A 21,070-nucleotide genomic window follows, 5' to 3' on the forward strand; every position below is an offset into this window, starting at 1 on the left:
ATAGGAAATTTGAATTGCCTCAGTTAAGAATTGAAAAATATCAGTTCTGTGCCACTTACTGACACCACTTGAAACTCAGCAGAGCCAACATTACAGATGTATGCCAGTACTAGGGTTCACCCACTGGCACTTTCTGCATAACCATATGCTGCTTCTTTGCATTGCCCACTTGATAGGATGATACAGATAAGCAGTTTATGCACACTGATATTTCTGTACTCTAACAATGTACTGGCTGAAGGAAGTGAGAGACTCCACAGCACCTTATGCTGCTTTCCTCCAATAGTCTTTTATTTGCAGAACAATAGTGGAACTGAAAAAAAGGACAAATGAAGGTAAAAGGTAGAGATACCCACATCAAATTGAAGAAGAATGCAGCACTGTAGGCTTCCTTGGTATCACTGGCAGTGGTGTAGGAACACAGTGGGCTCGCTCATGGTTGTGCAGAACTTTTCCTGTATGAACACTTGTTCCTGAGAGATGACTGGAGATTGTGGCAGGTGGGGACATGGAGCAGAAGCTTTGTTCTGCTGTTGTTACACCTAAGGGTGTTTTCTGTGGGTCAACTGTAGGGCAGTTTCTTCCATAGCTCCTTGCAAGCACAGTGGCATGTTGCAATGCTTTGCCTCCAGCTTGAATGCTAAAGATGGAGGACATGGGGAATCAAGTTGAACTCAGAGCAGGGTGGATGCTAAAAGTGTTCTGAAACCACACCAGTGAGCTGCTGAGGTAATGTATTTTTAAACTGGGGCTCACACTGTTAATTTACAAGCCCTTAATAAATGAAGAACAAATTACTTATTTATGACACTTATACGGTTGAGCCAGTTTTGCTTTCACTAACTGCACAGAATAGGAAGCTTTGCTTCAAGAGAAACCAAAAACACAATTTAAACTGCTTGGGTTTTGTTTCTTTTTGCTCTTATGTCATTTTGTGTTTGGATAACAGCATAGAGATGAGCAACGTGCAGCAGCCCAGCTCAACTTTGCAGTGTCTGCGTGATGTGTAACTCCTGTGCTATTTTGGCATGGAAGAATTAAAACCTCACCAGCAATGGAAAAAATAGAAAAGCTCCCCTGTGGTTTAAACTGTCTCCTTGGGTTCTTAAGTGTCATTAAATTACAGTTAGTTCTGGCATATGGTGTTCCAGAAAGAGTTTGTTGCTTTCCCAAACCCGCAGGGATAATGAATTGGGCAGGAAAGGCCTATAAATATTTTAAAGCTAATATTTCTGCTGAGTTGCTAAGGTACTCATTGACCAATAAGGAGTTCTAAAGTTTAAAAGCTTTGAAAACTGCATGAGTACATGAAGCCATTGTGATAAACCTATCTAAGCTACCAAACACACATCCGAATTTGTGTGAGCTTCAGGTCTTCCTCCTTAACTTGCAAGGAGTCATGTTGGTAGTGACTAACATGGCATCAGCACATGCAGAGGGACTCCAACTCTTCTGGTCTTGTTTGCTTGGGTGTTCAGTATATGTCCAAGCACGGTGGCAAGTGTAGGTCCCCATGCTACCAGGGAGGGAAGTGTAGTGCCACCAACACCTGGGCACAGTGTCACAAGGTGCCAGATGGCATTGAGCCGGCTCATGGCAGGGGCAGCTCTGCAGATGAGGGCTGTTGTTACCTACTTCCCCACAGGCAGAGTGGAAGTGGGAGCTGAGAAGTGATGCTGTGTGCCCAAGGGGAAGCAGGGACTGGAAGGTGGTTCTCCCTGTGCTGCCATGGGAAGTGGTGAATCCTCTTCTGCTTTTACCTTGACCCCCCCATGCTCGTGAGTGGAGTCTAAGGCCAGTTGGGTTTAGAGAATCAAACTGGTTTTGTGCAGCAGTTTTATGAAAGCCAGATCTCAGCAGCACATCTGTTAACTTATGAGTATGTGCAGCTGGGACCCAGGCTCCTGTACCCTCTCCCTGACCTGCCTGTCTGCAGTCACCTTTAATGCTGGAATATGAGTAGTATTTGCTAATACAATGAGCTGTCTCCTCTCAGAAAGAGGACCAGAGTCAGGGATTAGCATGTCCTCACCCTTTTGCTGTGCAAGCTGCCTTCCAGTCCATAGAACTGGTCCTCATTGGGAGTATGTTGCCAAGGGTTTGGTTTTCTTGTCTTGCTCTTGCAGCATTAAACTACATCAATATCAGTATATATACATATACTGTAGCATCCAGAAACACAGGGAAACAGGTCTTACTGGTCCCTTCTCTCACCCTGCTACACATGCATTGAAAAAAAGACATGTTTTCCTTTTTTCCCAGGGAATGCAGGACCAGCCAAGGCAGAGAACTTGTCCCAGAACCATTTGCAGCTGCAGAAGAAGCCTGAAAAAGCTTCTCATCCAGGCCACGTTGCAGTAGGTTCTTTTAGATCCATTGATACTTCTGCTCATCATTTTTAGTGAGGGTTTGTCTGTGCAGACAGCTCTTCTGTTGCTGCTGGAGTTTGCTCACTAATGAGTCCATCTGAGAGGCTGTGTGCAACTGGCTCGAGCTTATTGCTCTGTTAACATGTCCATGTCTGACTTGTGCCCAGCCCAGGTCATCATCAGAGTTCACTCTTCCTGAACTCGTCTGATCATAAATCTTTAGAAGGGAAGGGTCTGTTTTTAGTATTTCAGGAGGTCATTGATCAGTTGTCCTGCAGCCCAGAAATCAAGACCATGCCAGTGGCTTGTGCAAATATCTGGTGTGTAACTGCCTGGAATATGTGCTGCCAGTCTGTGACACACTCAAGATTGTCCTGGGTCTGTTTGCTGATCGAAAGGAATGATTGCTGTTTCTTATTTGCTGAGGCATTTCTTATCTTTGGTGGTGGTTGGGGTGGGGAGGGGGAGATGTCTATCGGACAGCCAGAGCCCATGGTGCCTTGTGCAAGAGCTCATATGCAGGATGTTCGTGCTCACAGGCAGGCCTGGGTGGCTCCAGGGGATGCAGAGTGGGGCAGCAAGGGACAGCTACAGCTTACTGGGATCCCCAACTCTTCCTGGCTTCTCAGGGACTGGAGGTCTGAAGAAGACTCTGAGCTTAAGCCATTGCCGGTAGTGTTGGAAGCCTGTATATGGATTCCTGTAGGACTAGGGCATCTAACTGCCCTGTGATTGTGAGCCATGGCTGTGCTGGTGTTGCCTTTCCAGCCTAAACCTCCTCTGTACCTGGTCTGTGCAGGCACAGCCTTGGCTCAGGCATGGACCCCACAAGCTTCCAGGTAGTCCAGAGCTGGAACAAAACTCAAGCTGATGTAAACCTTCAGACCTAGTGCAGAGCACTCCTTTTCTTGTGAGAGAAAGGAAGTACTTCTGTGCTCCTACAAAGTGCAGAGATTGGATCGTTAATGTCTGAGATGCAAAATGACATACTGACTGAAGTTAGTCACCTTTCAGCTTTTGGGAAAATCATGTGTTTTATTCCTGTGTGAAACACCCACTTGTGATGGACCAGGAAAACCACTAACTTTCTAATAAAGCTTATTTGGTGTGGGAGTGACAATAATTGTATTTGGGGCAATAAAATACTATACATGCGGTTTAGCAATGAGTTCTTCCATGAGAAAAAACGTCAACTGAGTTTTCTATATGCAGAGTCCACCCTCCTTTGCCAAGGTGAAGGACAGCTCCAACTCATTCTTAAAAGCAGCAGACTATTCTTCATCAAGTGATGAAGTCAGCAGCAGCGATGAGGATGACATGAACCACACGAGGTTTGCTTGATGTCTTTAACTACTATTTTCTTCCTTTGTGTTACACATTCCTAAATGGAGGAAGCTGGCATACATGCACACTGCCTCCCTCTGAAGTTAATATCAATCATTTATGTCAGTTGTAATTAAGCAGTTTAATTGCACTGTAATGAACTCCCGGGGGTAAATGTTTGCTCCATCAGATGTATGCAGTGTAATTAGCTTTGATGACTTGCTGCCCTGGGACAATGAGGAAATGTCTCGTTTTAACTGAATGTCAATAGGTAGTGCTCTTATAGGGATTGCTTCACATTGATCTATGTTTAATGAATTTATGAAAATAAAGAAGGAAAACTGTATCCCTTCATGCTAACCACGGGTTACAGTGAGAAAGCAAAGCAAACATGACCATTGTGTGCCAGTAGTCTGGGAGAAATAAGTACCACTGAAAAGCTGATTCCTTCACCAGGGCTGTTTCTCTCCCCCTTTCTGGTTTCTCTTGTTGATTTTGTGACTGACATCTTGTGGTGGTTTACCTGTCATGCAAACCTGTATTCTGCTGAGAAAGAATGGAGTGTGAGTAGCTTGCTGGTCCAGGTGAAAGGGTCGGGGATCGATTGACCATTTAATTCAAGTTCTAGGGTTTACATTGAAGCGCATCGCAGGCCACACATCTCAGTGGGGCTCTTGCTCTTGTGCCATAATTGTACATGCAGTTTTGTCAGTCTTTAGGAAGACAGATTTGTAGCACTATTAGTGAGCTATTGCACTGGGCTGGTACCAGCCCTTTCCCCTGTGCTGCTCTGAAGAAGGCAGTGTTTTTGTGCCTGCATATGCTCCTGATTTGCATTTCTGAAGTTCATTTTCAAAGCTGAGAGATGAGGAGTGAGTTGTCTTTTTACTGTATTGCCTTTATTTCCTTACTGCTCCTCTTCTAAACCACCTTACTCTGATCTGTAGAAAGGTTTACTCACTCTAGGTCATTGAATTCATTCTAGAGCTCAGAAAGACTCTATGTAAAAGTATGGGTTTGCCCTGTAGCAATGAATTTGCTGTGTGTTAGATTGTTGTGATCTTTGCATGCTGTAATGATTTTAAGGAGTGGTATCACTACCTTTGGAAGTCCACATGTGTTATTTGCATCTCCTCCCACAGAAAGGGGGGACATGAGCCAAAACCAGAAAGAATGAAAAAAGTCCACAAAACCTTGTGCTCTTTCACAACATCTAAAATCAGTCGTTCTCTGTCAGACCTCCTTTGTTATCGCATTGGGCAACATTAAAAGAAACCAAACAAACCAAACACAGACACTTACATAAAAAACAAAACCCCAAAACCAACAAAACCCCCACCAAAACCCAACCGACCAAACCCACAAAAACCCAAACACCCAAACCAAATCAACCAAAAAGGTATCTTTACACTGTCCTACCAGTTGGCACGTGGCACTGCAGGCCCCTTCACACCAGCATCCTGAATCAAGTCAGTTTTATCATTACTGGAGATGGCAACGTAATAGGCTTAAATGAATTGCAGTAATAAAGAAATGGATATAAATACATAAGTGGAATAAATAAATATATGGGGTAGAAATGCACAGAAATGGGGCCAGAGCCTCACTGATGGAAGTTCGAGGTAGTTTCACTTGGGTGAAAAAGTTGAAAATGCAAAGATACCACTGATTGTGTAGGAAGCAATACTATGCTGGGGTATATCACAACAGCTGCTTGCTGCCTTCTTACTCTTTCTTTTGGTATGTGCTTTTAGTCACTCTTGAACACTCTTGGCCCCAGCCAGTCCACCAGCAATTAGGTTCTTCTGTCTATGTATGCACTGGGCAACATTTGGGTTCTTTTGTGCATAAGGTGAGGATGTCCATGTTTTGGGTACTGGTTCACAGTATGAAATTCTAGTGTAGCCTGTCACAGTAGGCACTGGCAGAGAGGTCCCTGATACCCCCTTGCAAGTGCAGCTGATGGAGAGAAAAGGTGCTTATGATTGCACCCCATAGTGTCTGAGGGGAGACTGAAGTTTTGAGGTAGACACTTCTCAAATGACAGCTTGAGAGGGACCAGCTCTCACTTGCCTGAGCTATAGGCACTGCTTAAATGATGGGTGAAATGCAGGGACATGAAGGGATGCTCTCCATTGAGGTGGGGAAGAGTTTCCTGCTCTGTGTGAGTGGTCTTTGAGCTCAAGTCCATTCAAGCACATCCACAGACTTGCTTGTTTGCAAGAACCTGTAAGTGTAACTAGTGAATGTTAATGATGCTCACTTTTGAATGTGTATACATGAAGTTTATTACTTTGGGGGGGGGGGGGGGGGGCAGCTCTTCCCCCTCCCCAGCCCCCCAAAGTAGTTCTGTTCATTAACTGGAGTTTGTTACCAGGCAACTGCTAAGCAGCAGAGTGGCAGATTTCTCAAGGACAAGAGTACCAGACGGAATTGAACTGAAACCCCAAAGCATCATTGGAGAACAGAAGGTAATTTGGCTGTTTGTAAGGGGGTGGGTACAGTGGGGGGGAGTCAGATCATTAATGTGCATGATAAATGCTGTATCCTTTTCTCCTCGGCAGCATTTCCACTCTGAAGTCCTGCTCTGTCATGGCAAATTATAGCTGTAAACCTTGAAAAAATGCATAGTTTCAGATTTTGTGCTTTCTGTAAAAATGCTCACATTTAAGTGTGAAATTGCACTTCTTTATTTGTCCTTGGTATTGACCTGGTAGTAGTTGCTGATGTCAATGTATTTCTCTCTTACCAAAAGAGAGCAAAAACACTTGATCTCTCTCCAACAGCTTAGCGACAAATGTCTTTTGCTATGTCATATTGTGGTTCCTTCTTATCTGTAGTTTCTAGTACAGACTTTAAGTCATGGGAAATTTCCCCTGTAAGAGAATATTAGCGCAGAAGAGATGAATACAGACAAAACAGAACAATGTTCTTTGTGGTTGGAACCTGTAAGAAGTTGTAGTAATAGGACTTGCACTCTGCATCAGAGCACTTCTCACGTATTACTCAGTGTGCTCTCGTTTCACAGAGAGAGAAAAGAAATTGCCATGAAACCAGTGTTTTCCTCAGAGCTGCTTTGTGAGCTATGGCAACGATGGGAACAAAAAGGCATTTTCCTTACCTCTGGTGTGACTTCTGAACTTCAGACCATAGGGGTATCCTTCCTGACTGGGGAAGGAGTCCTGCTTTGCCTTTGTCTCACCATCCTTGAGGAGGAAAGAACCTGCTTTGGAGAAGGCATTTAAATGGGGCATGAGCCAGTTTGGGTTTGTTTGGTTTGGTTTGGGTTTGGGTTTTGCTTTTTTCCTTTTCTTTGTGGCAGAACCACTCTGATGCTTCCTCTTTCCCCTGATATCTGGGCACTGGAAATAGGTTGCTCGAGGGAAAGGAGAAAGATGGGGTCTCTGGGGCCCAGACTTGAGGATTAGGGAGGTTGGAAAAGAATGGAGGCCACAATTTCTGGTGGGTTTGGGGAGGACATTGCAGGAGGGAAACAGAGAGATGACTTCCACTCCTCCTCACAAAGATCTCTGCCTTCCAGTCTTCTCCCTTCTTCTCATGGAGACTCCTGTCCATTTCCCCCTATCTGTTGCACCAACCACAGCCATCATGAGTCTCAATGACCCCTTCCAGCATCCCTTTCCTGGCCCATCAGCATGAACTAGTTTGAAGTGGTTGGACTTCCCAACCACTGATTGCCCAAATGATTCAAATGGGGGTTTGGTTCAGCTTAGCTGAGTCTGACTCAAAACTGAACAAAAAAGCCCCATATTGGCTTGATTCCCTAATCTCAAACACAGATGTGTATGTTTTGGTTTGGGTTTTTATATCTCAATTAAACTGTAAAATACTTAGAGCATGAATTTGATTTTTTAGTTAATTACTTGGCTTTTAAAAGGCAAATGTCTTATTTAGAATGAGCTAGTTTTCTTCCCCCACCCCCCCCCACCCCCATATTTTGGCCAGCATTCAGAAAAGCTGATCCGATTTCAGGAGGGTGTTTATCAAAGTCAGTACAATGCACAGACTTGCCTTGAATTCAGCCTGGCAGAAACTGCTTGAGTTTGCTGCTTTTTGTTTCAGTGTCATTCAGAAGCAATTCTGTAGTGTAGTGCTTGGCTCCTGTCACTCTGTGTTCCAGTGCCAGTGTTCAGGGTGTTCAGGTGTTCAGGGTGTTCAGGTACCCTGACTATCACTGTCCTCCCCCCCTAGGACACCACTTGCTTCACACATCCCATCTTTCTTCCTCTTAAAGCTTTTTGGCCACGTGTTCCCAGAAACCAACCTCTGCCTCTGTACTTTGTGCTGCTGGGAGACAGCTTGTGCAGTGCCTCAACCTTACATAGCTTACAAGTGTTTCCCTGAAGCTGGTGAGATCCTGTAAGGAGGTTGCAGCACCGAACATCATTGTACTGGAAACGTTGATACTAGATGCTACCAAATGCCATCATTCTAGAATAAGGCTTCATAACTCAGCATATGGGAAGTAGCAATGCAAGGAATTTGAGCACCCTCTCCCCATATGCTCATTACTTATTGTCTAATGAACAGGAGTTGAATTGGACATATGCTAAACGTGGAGTTTAACTGTATGTTCTTGCGTGCAGGATCCAATTTTAGGGAAGCCAATTTCTAGCACCCAAGAAGGCCTCTGGAGCATAAACAACCAGAACTATCTCCTGCCAGACCTCCTCCAGCAAAGCCAGATTTCAGACTCCTCTGTGAACCCACCAAAAGTGCCACTGACCAGCCAGGAACCTCAGAACAAACCTCTGAATAAGGTAAGAGGCAAACAACAGATTGAATCAGTTGTACCATCATTGTCTTTCAGCCCTTAGGATCTTGAGATCAAGTCCCTTTTAACTCCATTTAACCTCTCTCTTTTTATGATGAGTTTTTTCACCATGTCCTTTCTTTTCCTTAAAAGTTTTATCTAGGGGATTGATTAGAAATCTTGAGCTTCTGAACATATTTCATTGTTCCACTTGTTTGCCTCCATCTCTCTCTCTGCTTACTTTTCTTTACTTCTTTTTTCCTCCCTTTTTATACAAGCTAGAAGGGGGCTTCTACCCTCTGGTCCTTTACCTATCATGTCAACAACACAGCACTCTGCCTTGGCTTGTTGTCTGTGGCTTTCTTACACCCATATGTCAGATAGGAGTGCACCAAAGGGAGCCCCAAAGGGACAGGCGTCTCTTGAAGCGTGTCACTCAAGGCAAATAAACAGCTCTGCCAGGGGTTGTGTCCTAAACTGCCTTACTTGAGGCAACACTGTCCTCCTTGCATCAAAGAGATTTGAGCAATGCTCTGTTGCAGATGAGACAGCAGGAAGTGATTGACATACTCTGCTTCTGGGTACTGGTTATTTCAGTGTGGTACTGTTGTCTGGCTAAGCATCCCAACACAATAGTCTGCTCCGGGCCCCTCTTTTGTCACTGAATCTGTACCTACTGCTTTAGGACTGTTCATCATGCCTGACTATGCCACATGACATTTCTTCCTAACCTCAGAGGCACCATACTGCTCTGTGCTGTCTGCTTCCCTAGCATCATCCTCCTGAAGCAGCTCTTGTTTCTCATTGTAGACTCCATGCACTGAAAGCACACCTTCAAAGAGCAGTACATCCTCTACAACATCGTTTACTTCATTCATAGATCCTAGACTTCTGCCAATCACCCCTCCCACCAGTCCAGTAGGACCTTCCTGTAGTTCTCGTGAGTATCCTGGGGTTTAGGGGTTGGTTGGTTGGTTTGGTTGGTTGGTTTAGGGGTTTGGTTGGTTGGTTTGGAGTGGGCAGGGTGTATTGCTTGGAAATGGAAGCTGTCAGTAACACCTCCAGAAACTGAAACTCTGCATCACTATGAATTTCCATTGGGCTGCTTCTGCCTTTCTTCCAGAACTCTGCTGCTGTGTTACCACAGTGCTCACTCAAGAATACCTGTTTTCCAGATGGATGGTGTTTTGTTTGAGGGTTTTTTTCCTCTGGCTATGAAATGCACCTGAGATGTTCTCTCATCCCTCCCAGTTTTCTTCCATCCTGCCATAGACAGGTGAGATGTAGCCAAACACTTGCATTTCTCATAATTGCATGTGTCTTTCATTCTAGCATCTAGTGCCAAACCTGAGCCTGTCAGGAGAGAAAACACACGGAAGGGCTCCGTTGTCAATGTCAACCCAACAAATATCCGCCCCCAGAGTGACAGCCCAGAAATCCGTAAATACAAGAAGAAATTCAACTCGGAGGTCCTTTGTGCTGCCTTGTGGGGTAAGCTCAGAGGTACTTGGGCATGCCTATGGAGGGGAGGCAGTAGCAGGAGAGGCTGGCAGTGTGTGCCAGGCAGACTTCGTGGTTGTATTGCAGTGAATACAACTGGATTCTGGATCCTGGAGCAGATCACAGGGTAGATCCTTGCATCACCCACTGCCTTCCTGGTAGAAGATAGCAAAGGGATGACTTACAGTTGCAAAGGATTTTGTGCATCAGAATGAGAAAATCGGGCACCAAAATAAATGAAGCATTATCCAAAGGAAATGTAGATTTCCAGCTTACAGCTTTGCAGATTTTGTGTAATGTAAGTTTGTAGAGTCCAAGATTTTAGATTAAGAACAGAGCTGTGTGTCAAGGTCTGTAATTAAATGTACATTGAGGCTGAAGAGCATCAAGTACTTTGAGCATCAGAGCACTGGTAGAAGAGGGGGTTGCTTGTTACAGCAGGATGCCTCATGTCATTTCTTTAGAAGCTGTTGATTAGGAAACATAGCTGTCATACCAGCCAAACACAGTGTCTTACATCCTGTGATGTGAGCAACCCACTGGAGCCTTCGCTTCCTTGGGAGCAGTTGGATTTGCTCCTTTAATTTGGCATTTGAAAGCATTCTGGCAAAACAGACTGTTTTCAAACAAACACTGTTCTTTCCTGTAGCAACAGCCCTTCCTCCCACAGGTTTGGTCCTGTGTTTTGAGTACTGTATCGGAGAAAGAGGTAGTTGTTTTTATTGATAAGAGACCCTTAGGTTGTTTTGTTGGGTTTCCTATGTGGCCAGAGGAGTGGTGCTGGACTGGGGCTTTTGAGAAGTTCAGGTTCACAAAGCATTTTCCTTTTAGTTTAAATCAAGATTGACTTCAGCAGAACTATTCATCTCTCAAGTTACATGAGCATGTAGGTGTTCTGCTGTGTACAAACTGTGATGGTGAGGTCCTTTTTTGAGCACTCAGTGGCTTCTGAATCATTAGGTGATTTATGCAGTATGTTTTTCCCATATATCAACAGGAGTCAATTTACTGGTGGGAACAGAGAATGGATTATGGCTGCTGGACAGAAGTGGACAAGGAAGAGTGTATTCACTGATTACTAGGAGACGATTCCAGCAAATGGATGTTCTTGAAGGACTCAATGTGCTAATTACTATATCAGGTTAGTTCAGTGTCTAAAAGTATCTGACCTGCATTAGGGTTGGAAGCTATTAAAAAGAAGAATTAGGTTATAAACTAGGTTGAGGAATTTCCTCTTAGAGAAAAATCACACAAATCACACAACAGTTTTTCTTGTTAATAGGAAAACTCTCCTGATTTTTTAACATTTATATTCTCGCTTCAGAGGCTTTAGGATACTTCAGTACCTGGTTAATGTGTAAAATGTTTTGTGGGAAATGCAAAGTGTTTCCTATCCTTAAAATGAACTTGTTCTCAGCAAGTTGCAGTTCATCACTCTGCTTGTTTCTGTGATGGGTGAGCATCTCTCTAAGTGCGATTTTGTTAAAAGATCACTAAATAACCTCATTCTGTGTTCGTACAATCATAGAATAGTTAAGGTTGGAAGGGACCTTAAGATCATCTAGTTCCAACCCCCCTGCCATGGGCAGGGACACCACATACTAAAGCGTGTCACCCAAGACTCCATCCAACCTGGCCCATTCCAGTGCCTCACCACCTTCACAGTAAAGAACCTCTTCCTTATATCTAACCTAAACTTTTCCTGTTTCAGTTTCAACCCGTTACCCCTTGTCCTATCACTACAGTCCCTAATGAATAGTCCCTCTCCAGCATCCCTGTAGGCCCCTTCAGATACTGGAAGGCTGCTCTGAGGTCTCCCTGCAGCCTTCTCCAGGCTGAACAGTGATTCGGAGAAAACTCCAGGCACAAACTTGGAACAAAGGTTTCAAGCTGACAAGCAGGTATTCTTTATTGCAGCACCGGGAGACACAGGGGATAGCTCCTCCTAATGTGTGTCTCCCTATTGCCACCCAAGCCATCCTCATATAGTCCCTGGGCATACATACATACTCATGAGGTTACGTATGGATTACATCACTTTCCAGAAAGCTCCCCGCATGCGTACAGAATTGTGGTGGTCTCTGAGGGTTGTTTACTTCTTCCAACAATCTTCATCACTCCTGGCAGCCTTTGAAGCACACACAGTAGATGCTTGTACCAGTTTAATAGGTTCGTTAGCACCAGAGACATAATAACCCTCCTATCCTCCTACTTATCAGTTAGTTTACCCATAGCCCATCCTGGACACCTGCTATTCCCAGATACTCCTTATCCCTGTGTCCTGTTTTTCTGGACTGTTTTTTCTTAAGACTTCATCAACTATAACGACTTATCTTGTACCAGTATGTTCTCTATCTGTACTCTATTTTTTCTATGTATTATATGCACCTCAGTAATTTTCCACTGCTACTGTTACAAAGCCATTGAACTTAACATTGCTTAAAACTAATTCTAAAGGTTTAAATATTCCATTTTGTGATGTTGTGTTCCCCTTGTTTCAATTCCCCCCTTTTTCTGCCCTTTTGCCCCCTTTTTTGTTCCCCTTGTTTCAACAGCCCCAACTTTCTCAGCCTGTATTCATACAGGAGGTGCTCCAGTCCCCTGATCATCCTCGTGGCCCTCCTCTGGACTTGTTCCAACAGTTCCGTGTCCCTGTTATGTTGAGGACACCAGAACTGTGCATGGTGCTCCAAGTGAAGATGCCACAGGATTGCTCATGTTCCAGTCCCCTCCTGTGTATCACTGTCCCACAGAGCTTTTCCTTTGTGCTGCTGCATACTTCTCATATTGATGAGGCCCAAAGACCCTCTGTACTCAAGGCCACAAAACTGCCTTTCTGTAAGTGTGGGAGAGTTTGTGTTTCAGTGAGTTAAAGCAGGTGGGTTTGTTTTCAGGGAAGAAGAATAAGCTGAGGGTGTATTACTTATCATGGCTGAGAAACAAGATTCTGCGCAATGATCCAGAGGTGGAGAAGCGGCAAGGCTGGGTGTCTGTGGGTGACCTGGAGGGCTGCGTGCACTACAAAGTTGGTAAGGACTCTGTTTTTACCTTGGAGAGCTGCTTTACCATTCGTGTCTTCTGACACCAGCATGTTTCATCAGCTCTGTTTCAGGATCTCAGAGTTCTTTCAAACCTCCTTGTTTTACATCATAGATGCTTTGCTCCTGTCATTTCAGGTATCATCTCTTCTTGCAGCAGTTATGGGTATTCCCTGTGATAGCTGGAAGAAGGGAGTGCCAGACTGGGTCTATTACTCAGTGGTTTAACAGTTCTGTAGCTACTTAAGGTTTTAATTAGATTGGTGTTTTCCACCTCCATGCTATTCAGCTTCCCTCCTGGCCCTGAGTAGCTGCTATGAAACTGGACTATTAAAATGCTAGTAAATCTTATCTGTAGGATGTCCATCAATAGATCAGATTGGATGTGTTACAGTTCATCCCCGTTTCTAGATCACGAAAGACTGAACTATACCTTTGTTTAAACTTATGCACTGGAAATGGTACCGCAGCAATTCAGAAAGCATTTTGCTTTTATTTGGCTTTTGGGCCGTTCATTCTTGGAAATGAATGTCAGTATTGTGATAGTTCCTGTCACTTAACTGCATGAGGGCATGTGATGTACAGGGCAAGATTTGTGTTGGTGAAAGATGGTATGTGAAGGTCGTACTTATTCCAAAGTTAAGTAAAGATAAGCAGTAGTGTGGGAGGCAGCAAGGTCGCTGGCTCTCACTTGCTTAACATCCTTCTGCCTTTCTATTTCACAGCTCTAAAAGTGACAAGGGTTAAATCCAAGACAGAATAAGAAACAGATGTGCATTATTAAGCACCCACATCTTCCAGTTCAGTTGCTTTGCTTTGGGTTTGGTGTGGTTGTTCAAAACAAGTGGAAGTTATGTTAAAATCAGGCAAGCATTTGGTAGGAACTTGTGTTTACATATTGACAACTCACTCTTACTGCTTTGACAAAAGAGCTGCTGCTGGTTTTCTCCTGGTGAAGCTTTTTGTCCCTTGACTTTTGGTTTTACAGCCATTTGTCCAGGTAGAAGAGAACAGGAGGATGGTGCTGCTCTGCACTTCGTTGGAGTGCAGTTTTCACTTTCTCTATGTGAGATTTGCTGAGCAGTGTCCATCCTTATCCACCCTTCACGCCCTGCTATGTGTTTGGCAAGTGGAACTGCTCCTTTTGTAAGCAGCAAGGGCTCCTCCCACCAAAACTAAACCTTATTTCAGTAATGTAACACCTGCATCTTTTAAAAACCCCTGCCAAGCAAACTGAATATAAAATGAGGGGTGAATGTGTTCTGCTCCCAAAGCAAATGCTTGTCTCTGGCAGAGGGAGAAAACACATTGTACAGAGTGGCCTTAATGTTCAGTGTATGGTTTTCCATTTATTCTCAATTGGCCAATGTGACCTTAATCAACTTAGGGAAATTACTCATCTCTTAAATGCTTACTCACCTCCGAAACACCCACACTCACACATGGGGATTTAACCCCATACAAACAGTGAAATGAAAATCCATCCTGCAGAGTGTAAGTGAACTGTTCAGCAAACAACCTCCATTCCTGCAAGAGTAGCTTGTTCACAACCAGCAATGCTGGTGTGTGTTCACACTTAAAGTAAGTCGGTTTAGCTGCAGGGTCAAGACCTTTTTTTGTGACTAGTAAAATAACTTGGGGTTTTTGTCATCAATCTTATGAAAAACAGTATGTAAATGTTGTCAATAGTCATCCGGCTTTACTAAGAATAAATGAACTATAGGTTTTCAGTCAAAGTATTGTCATTGGTGGTATTAAACACTGATGTCCAGAATCCATTAGTCTCTCTTGCTGGATAATGTGTACCTCTACAAGTAGTCCCTTAAAATTATTTCATGTGATGAAGTGGTCTTTGATTCAAGTGTCTGTCTGGTACCTAAGGAATTGTTCTTCTTATATTACAGTAAAATATGAGAGAATCAAATTCCTTGTCATTGCTTTGAAAAACTCAGTGGAGGTTTATGCTTGGGCTCCAAAGCCTTATCACAAATTCATGGCTTTTAAGGTAAGTGAAATTGCACTCTGGTTCAGATGGAGCACTGTCTCGCAGTGTCTCATCTACTCTTTGCTTTGCCTTGTTGTTGCTTTGTGTAAGTTGTTTCTAGTTAAAGATAAAATGAGTATTCTTTTAAAGAAAACATAACTCATTTGACATGCATGGGAGGTGGCAGGCATAGAACTGTCACAGTCATGATTCTGTTAGATGTGAACAACTTGTTTCAGCACTGTGCCAAAACGTACTTTTGAGTTCACAAAACTGATGCCAATTTCCCTCAAAGAAGGAGGAAATTGAACATGAATGGTACTCAGCCTGAGTTTTGCTTAGGCCACTTCTAGAATCTGGTGGGTTTTAAAACCCAAGAAGGGAATTATTCCCCTCTCCCTGCAACACAGTAGATGATGGCTACTTACCTCCTTAAATTTAACATACTATTTAACAAAAATAGCTAACTTTTGAGTGTTGAAAGTTGATAAGATCACATATGTAGATCTGTAAACCAACAGCTTTATTGTGTTACACAGTGTATTTTTCTTTTTCCAGTCCTTTACCTCACTTCATCACAAGCCACTGTCAGTTGACCTGACTGTTGAAAATGGACAAAGATTAAAAGTCATATACGGCTCACTAGTAGGCTTTCATGCTATTGATGTGGACTCTGGATCTGTGTATGACCTGTACCTTCCAACACACGTAAGATACTCCAAAACATTACATAAATGCCTCTGTTCTTTGGACTGTGTATTGATGATGATCAGGTTAAGAGCTGTGCTGTATTTCAAGACAGGGAGGGTAAGAGAATAAAATGTCATGTGCCAGCTAATAGAAAACCACTTTTCACACACTTTTATAACACTGAAGTTCTATTAAAAGGCTTTTATCACATCTAGAATATCAGTTTTAATGGTTTCATGTCAGAAAGCCTGTTTTATGGACAGTACTACTTTGAATTGATTTGTCATGGAAATTTAGGATGTAAGCAATCAAAGACACAATAATATCTACATAAATTTAGGTGACGTTTACAATCTGATAGTGTGCTTTCCTGTCATGCCAACAAGCTGATGAAATTATCACTGAATTCAAACTGAGTTGAAATTTGGCCAGCATTCCAAAGATTGGTTAAACCTATTTTAACCTGGATCCACTACAAGCATGTTTACCCTTGCACCAGGTACGGGTGGGTAGAGGAGCCAGGTATACATGTGCCCCCATGAATAATCCCAATTTCTTTACCATGGAGCAAAGTTGGGTTTGTTTCACATGATTATAGGTCCAGGCTGTGGACTTGCTGTTCACTTGCCCATGAAATCAGTCCTTAAATTCAGAATAACTTTTACATATTCCACAGAATTTTCTCATAAGATTGTCAAGAAGTTGGCCATGAAGATGTTGATTTCAGGTTGTTGTGTATATCTTGCATTGTGCGTCTGTTCACTGAAGTGATGGTGACTACTAAATACCTGCTTATACTTGGGTAATAGCAGATTAATTCCCCTGCAGAAACGACTGACTGACATGGGGCTGCCCAATATGAAGTCTGTGCTGTGATTTTAGTCTTTTGGTTTGTTTGCCTCCCTATTTTCTAGCTGTTCTAGATCTTTTCAAAGTGTGAGTCCAAAAAGCTAAAGAAACCTGGGGGCTTAGGTCTAGAAGGAGAGCAGGTTCCCATGGCTCCAGTCTGATGGTAGGCTCCTGGCAAGGGAACTGATGTGCACACTTGAAAACCTCCCTGAAGTCAACAGAGCTCCACAGGGGCAGAGGGTTGGTGCATCCTGGTGCCATGGTCCTTGCATCCCAAGGCGATGTGCCCGAAGTCACGCTCAGGAGGTCTGAAGAAATCTCACCCAGATCCATTGTTGCAGCCTGTGCCTTGAATCCTTTCTATTTTCTAACTGCTTTTTCTCTGTTCTCAACCCCACGTTTTCAAACCAAATGAGAGCCCACGCCTCCCATGCAAGGCACTCCATCACTGCTGCCCTGACAGGTGGCAGCCTTCAGATCGTGTCAGACCCTGTGTTTCTGATGGACACAGTGTTTGAGGATGGCTGTTTATCTATAAATTCATACAAATTTTGTGTAAGTTTGTTTATAAATTGGTAAAATTCTCTCGATTAACAGGTGACATCCTAGTTTGCAAGGACAAAGCATTGAATCACCTGCTCAAAGCCTGTACTCTTTGTTTCTGTGGGGTTTCTCTAAAGGACTTAGTATTTGTTTTGTAGGACAGTATTTAATCTGGTAATTAGTCACTCTGTTAACTGTGCAACTATGACAAATTCGTATCAGTTTATAAATCTAAGCGTGGTGCCTGCATACAGCCTTGGAAGCTGGTTGCTAAGCAAGGTGAATAATGACTTGTCAAAAAGATCATTAGCATAATTGCCCAAGATAAAGGCAAAAACCCAAAAGTGAACCTTCTGAGAAGCTTTAGTTTTTCAACAGGCTGCAAATATAATTATAACCTGATCAGAGAGATTTCCCAGGTGACTGTCCTGAAGATGTGGGGCACATTTAAGGCTGACTCCATTTGTGTGTGCTCTTCAACCAGAAGTTGGGATGTGCTAAAAATATGTTCTTCCCTTTAGAGTCTTAGAGCTGAAATAAATCTGCTGCTACAGTGGCTCTTTTTTGGTATTTTATTATTTTAAAGAGCATCTGCTAGAATTGGATAATTCTCTCAAGGAGCTTTGTGGTGGCAACAGACCAGACTTTAACAGGCTGACTTGAGATACTCTTCCTGGTAGCCTCTTTTCCTGGTTCCCCACCTCTTTCTTCATCTCTTACCTGCTTCGATCGCTCATGCAAGTACCAAGGCAACGCATTAAAATTGCTCTGCGGCTCTGGATCCCCGTTCTAGTGTTACGGATAGTTGTTGCGGAGGCACGGAGTCAAGTGGTTGGCCTGAGTGTATTCAGTTTGGCAAGTACAGCTTCAGTGCTTCTTTTCCTGTTCATTGTGCCCTCACAGTGTGCGTTAATGTATGTGCTTGAAGACAAGGTCTGTGTGTTGCTGGCTTGTGAGAATGATATAAAACCCCAGTCATATGCTTCCTATAAAAATAAGAATTGTAGTGGTTTCATTTACTATCTAACATCCTGTTTGAGTAGTGCTTTAAACAAGGAAATGCTTTGTTAATGTGTTTTAAGGCTGTCCTCTTTCTCTTTCAAAACTGCTTTCATAAAAGCCCACCTTCACGGTTGTATGGTTGGGGTTTCTTTTCACTTGGGACATGTTGGCTTCTGGGAGAGATTCTAGTGCATTGAACAGCTGTGAAAATAATCTGTGTGAGTGAAATGCACTGTTCTTGTGGCATGCAGAAAACATATGCTGAGCAGCATTTAAATGGGGAACTGTTTTGAGTGAAGTATATGGGAAGGGAAGGACAGAGAGTGGCTTGTATTTGAAAGGTCCAGGGAACTTTTGAACTCACTGTAAATATTGTGACATTTGCAGTTTTAGCTTGTGAGTGGGGATAAGGAATTATCATGGAAAGTGAAAGCACCAGATTCCTGCAATGTGGAAGCTTTTGTCCTTCCTCCATCTTCTGAAGTAACTGTCAATCCAAATGTACTTCACCTTTTTTCTATTTATATAACCCAAGTGTCTTCTAAATGAGTAAAGTAAATATTATTGTGTCTCAGTGGCTCCATGGCTTCTTGAACCAGTTCATACTGAAGGTTGATTTGTTTGCAAGCCTACTGTCATGTTCCAAGGGGGGAGGTGGGGAGAAAGCCTGTTTCAGGGGCTAGCTAGTAAACTGTACAGCCTTTCTGAACACAGGCATTTCTTTCACTTTCCATGAGCCATGAGCTAGCTCTTCCTATTGCTCTGCCAAGGTAGTCAGATTGATGCAGTCACTAAAATTGTAGTCCATTTTCTGATACAAATCATAGTAAAATATGATTCCAGATCCAGGGGACTATTCGCCCACATGCCATTATCATCCTCCCAAATACCAGCGGAATGGAGCTTTTACTCACCTACGAAGATGAAGGCATCTACATTGATATATACGGGCATTTCACAAAGGAGACTGTTTTACAGTGGGGAGAAATGCCAGCATCTGTAGGTATGTATAAAAATAGCACTTTATTAAATGTAAGATTCTGCTGCATGAAGCCTGGCTTGTGAGGTCTGCATCCATATGAAAGTGGATGTATGGCACATGAAGCAACTCCTAAGCAAACTGAATATGTAAACAGATCTATATACATTTGTGTAAAGACAGCCAATGATTGCAATAGAGTCTATGGATCAGTCTGTATTCCTGTCACCCTGTTTATTGTCTCATACCTTAACTATATAGCCAAACTTTACTGAGGATGCAGCTTACCACCAGTTTTCACAGAGATAATGATGTTCATTACAGAGGGGAAAAAAGATGCTCTCTATTCCTGCTTTGATTGTTCATCGCCTGTAGCATTTATATAAACATTCACAACTGTAGAGAGGTCAGTTAGTGGAAAGTTCTCTAACTGCTGCCAAATGGCCCCTTAATTCTATCACTTTAAACTCCCAGTGCTGCCAGCCCAGGTATTTCTAATAGATTCTCAGTCTCTCCATGCTTGCAGTTGGCTCTGTAGGAGGAGATTCTGATTGTACTGCAGCCAAGACAGCTGTTTGTTTCACCTCCCCCAGAGGACTTCAAGTTAACAGTGTGGGAAAACAAAGAACAACAACAGCAGAGTTTTATTTTTATTATTTGTTGCTTTTAATTTCTTGTCTGGTTTGCTTCTGTTCTTCTGCATCTGAAAACAAACATCCAGACAAACAAAGAAAGCCCAAGACACTTAGGTTGTACAAAAGTATATTATCAGCCTGGCAGAAACTGAGAAATAGAGGATGCTCACCCTTCTCCTCTGGCTTCTGTTGCTCATAACTAGTGAAGACAGTAGCCAGGGACACCAAATTAATCATGCTATAGTCTCAGATTAAGAATTTAGGTTTCACACTAAACTGAACGCCATACTAAATACAGAAAATTCTGAGTCAAGGCTTTTCTTGAGCATGTACTTGAAACGAGGAGAGATAAAAATGGGCACAAGCTGCACCAAAACAATGCAAATTATGTGTTAGGCAAGGTTTTTTAACCTTGAAAGTAGCGATGGATTGCATCAGCTATGAAACAGCTGTGAAACATGCCACAGCATGTCTGGGCAAGGTCCTGAGTAAGCCTCTCTAATCTGGCCCTGCTTTGTGGATGGGGCTTAAACAAGATGCTCTTCAGTGGTTTCTTCCCAGCTTTCCTGATCATAAACTGTACAATAGTAGCATACTTAAGAGTTATGTCTAGAGTCCAAAATAAATCTGAGATAACAAACTGGAATTTACTTACTGTTCCCAAGGCTATTTGTGTAAACTTAAGTAATTCAGAGCACATTGTTAGTGAAGAGAAATGCTTCAGACCCATGTTAGCATAAATGAGGCGAGAATCGGTGTGTTAATTGTTGAACAGAATCAGTACTTTTTACTCTTTTTGTTGTTTGTTTTAGCTTACCTTCAATCTAATCAGGTCATGGGCTGGGGAGAAAAGGCAATTGAACTACGCTCAGTGGAAACAGGGAATCTGGAAGGAGTATTTATGCACAAGAAAGCACAGAAGCTGAAGTTTTTATGTGAAAGGAATGACAAGGTACAGAGAACTACAATGTGGTGCTTTAGCAAAAAAGGAGCAGTACTCAACTATAACACTGAGGCCATTTAACTTCTTTAACTTTCTTATTTCATTGGTTATTTTCTGCCTTGGGGCAACTTCTCCATTCAAAGCAAATGTAATCACTGAGCCTCCCCCCCCATCTCTCCCAACACAAAGAAAACACTCACTATGGATAGTCCACATTTTCACACCATCCAGCTCTATTATCACTCCTGTTCCACCCAGCCTTAACTGGTATCAGAGGTGGTAACAGCTACAGACGTGACTAACTGGCCAGACTCCAGCACATCAGAGGCAGTGGGGAAGGCTCTGAGCCAGCCCTGACAATGCTCAACTACAGGACTGCCTTTCCTGGGCAACTGAAATGACAGGTAATACAGAGCAGCCATCATGTTAAAAAAGCCCCAG

The 21,070-nt window shown here is 43.0% G+C and overlaps 1 protein-coding gene across 1 annotated transcript in view; it reads left to right on the top strand.

The window, feature by feature from the left end:
- Positions 1 to 21,070, top strand: part of NRK (Nik related kinase) — an 81,940-nt gene that overhangs the window by 56,849 nt on the left and 4,021 nt on the right. Inside the window, exons 19-30 of the mRNA XM_034063728.1 lie at positions 2,263 to 2,357; positions 3,582 to 3,700; positions 6,070 to 6,163; positions 8,300 to 8,473; positions 9,277 to 9,406; positions 9,799 to 9,957; positions 10,964 to 11,107; positions 12,861 to 12,995; positions 14,909 to 15,009; positions 15,547 to 15,696; positions 18,916 to 19,075; positions 20,499 to 20,638. Coding sequence (XP_033919619.1) covers positions 2,263 to 2,357; positions 3,582 to 3,700; positions 6,070 to 6,163; positions 8,300 to 8,473; positions 9,277 to 9,406; positions 9,799 to 9,957; positions 10,964 to 11,107; positions 12,861 to 12,995; positions 14,909 to 15,009; positions 15,547 to 15,696; positions 18,916 to 19,075; positions 20,499 to 20,638 — 1,601 coding nt within the window. The remainder of the gene's footprint in view (positions 1 to 2,262; positions 2,358 to 3,581; positions 3,701 to 6,069; positions 6,164 to 8,299; positions 8,474 to 9,276; positions 9,407 to 9,798; positions 9,958 to 10,963; positions 11,108 to 12,860; positions 12,996 to 14,908; positions 15,010 to 15,546; positions 15,697 to 18,915; positions 19,076 to 20,498; positions 20,639 to 21,070) is intronic.

This window comes from Melopsittacus undulatus, chromosome 6 (assembly GCF_012275295.1).
Source record: "Melopsittacus undulatus isolate bMelUnd1 chromosome 6, bMelUnd1.mat.Z, whole genome shotgun sequence".
NCBI lineage: Eukaryota > Metazoa > Chordata > Aves > Psittaciformes > Psittaculidae > Melopsittacus > Melopsittacus undulatus.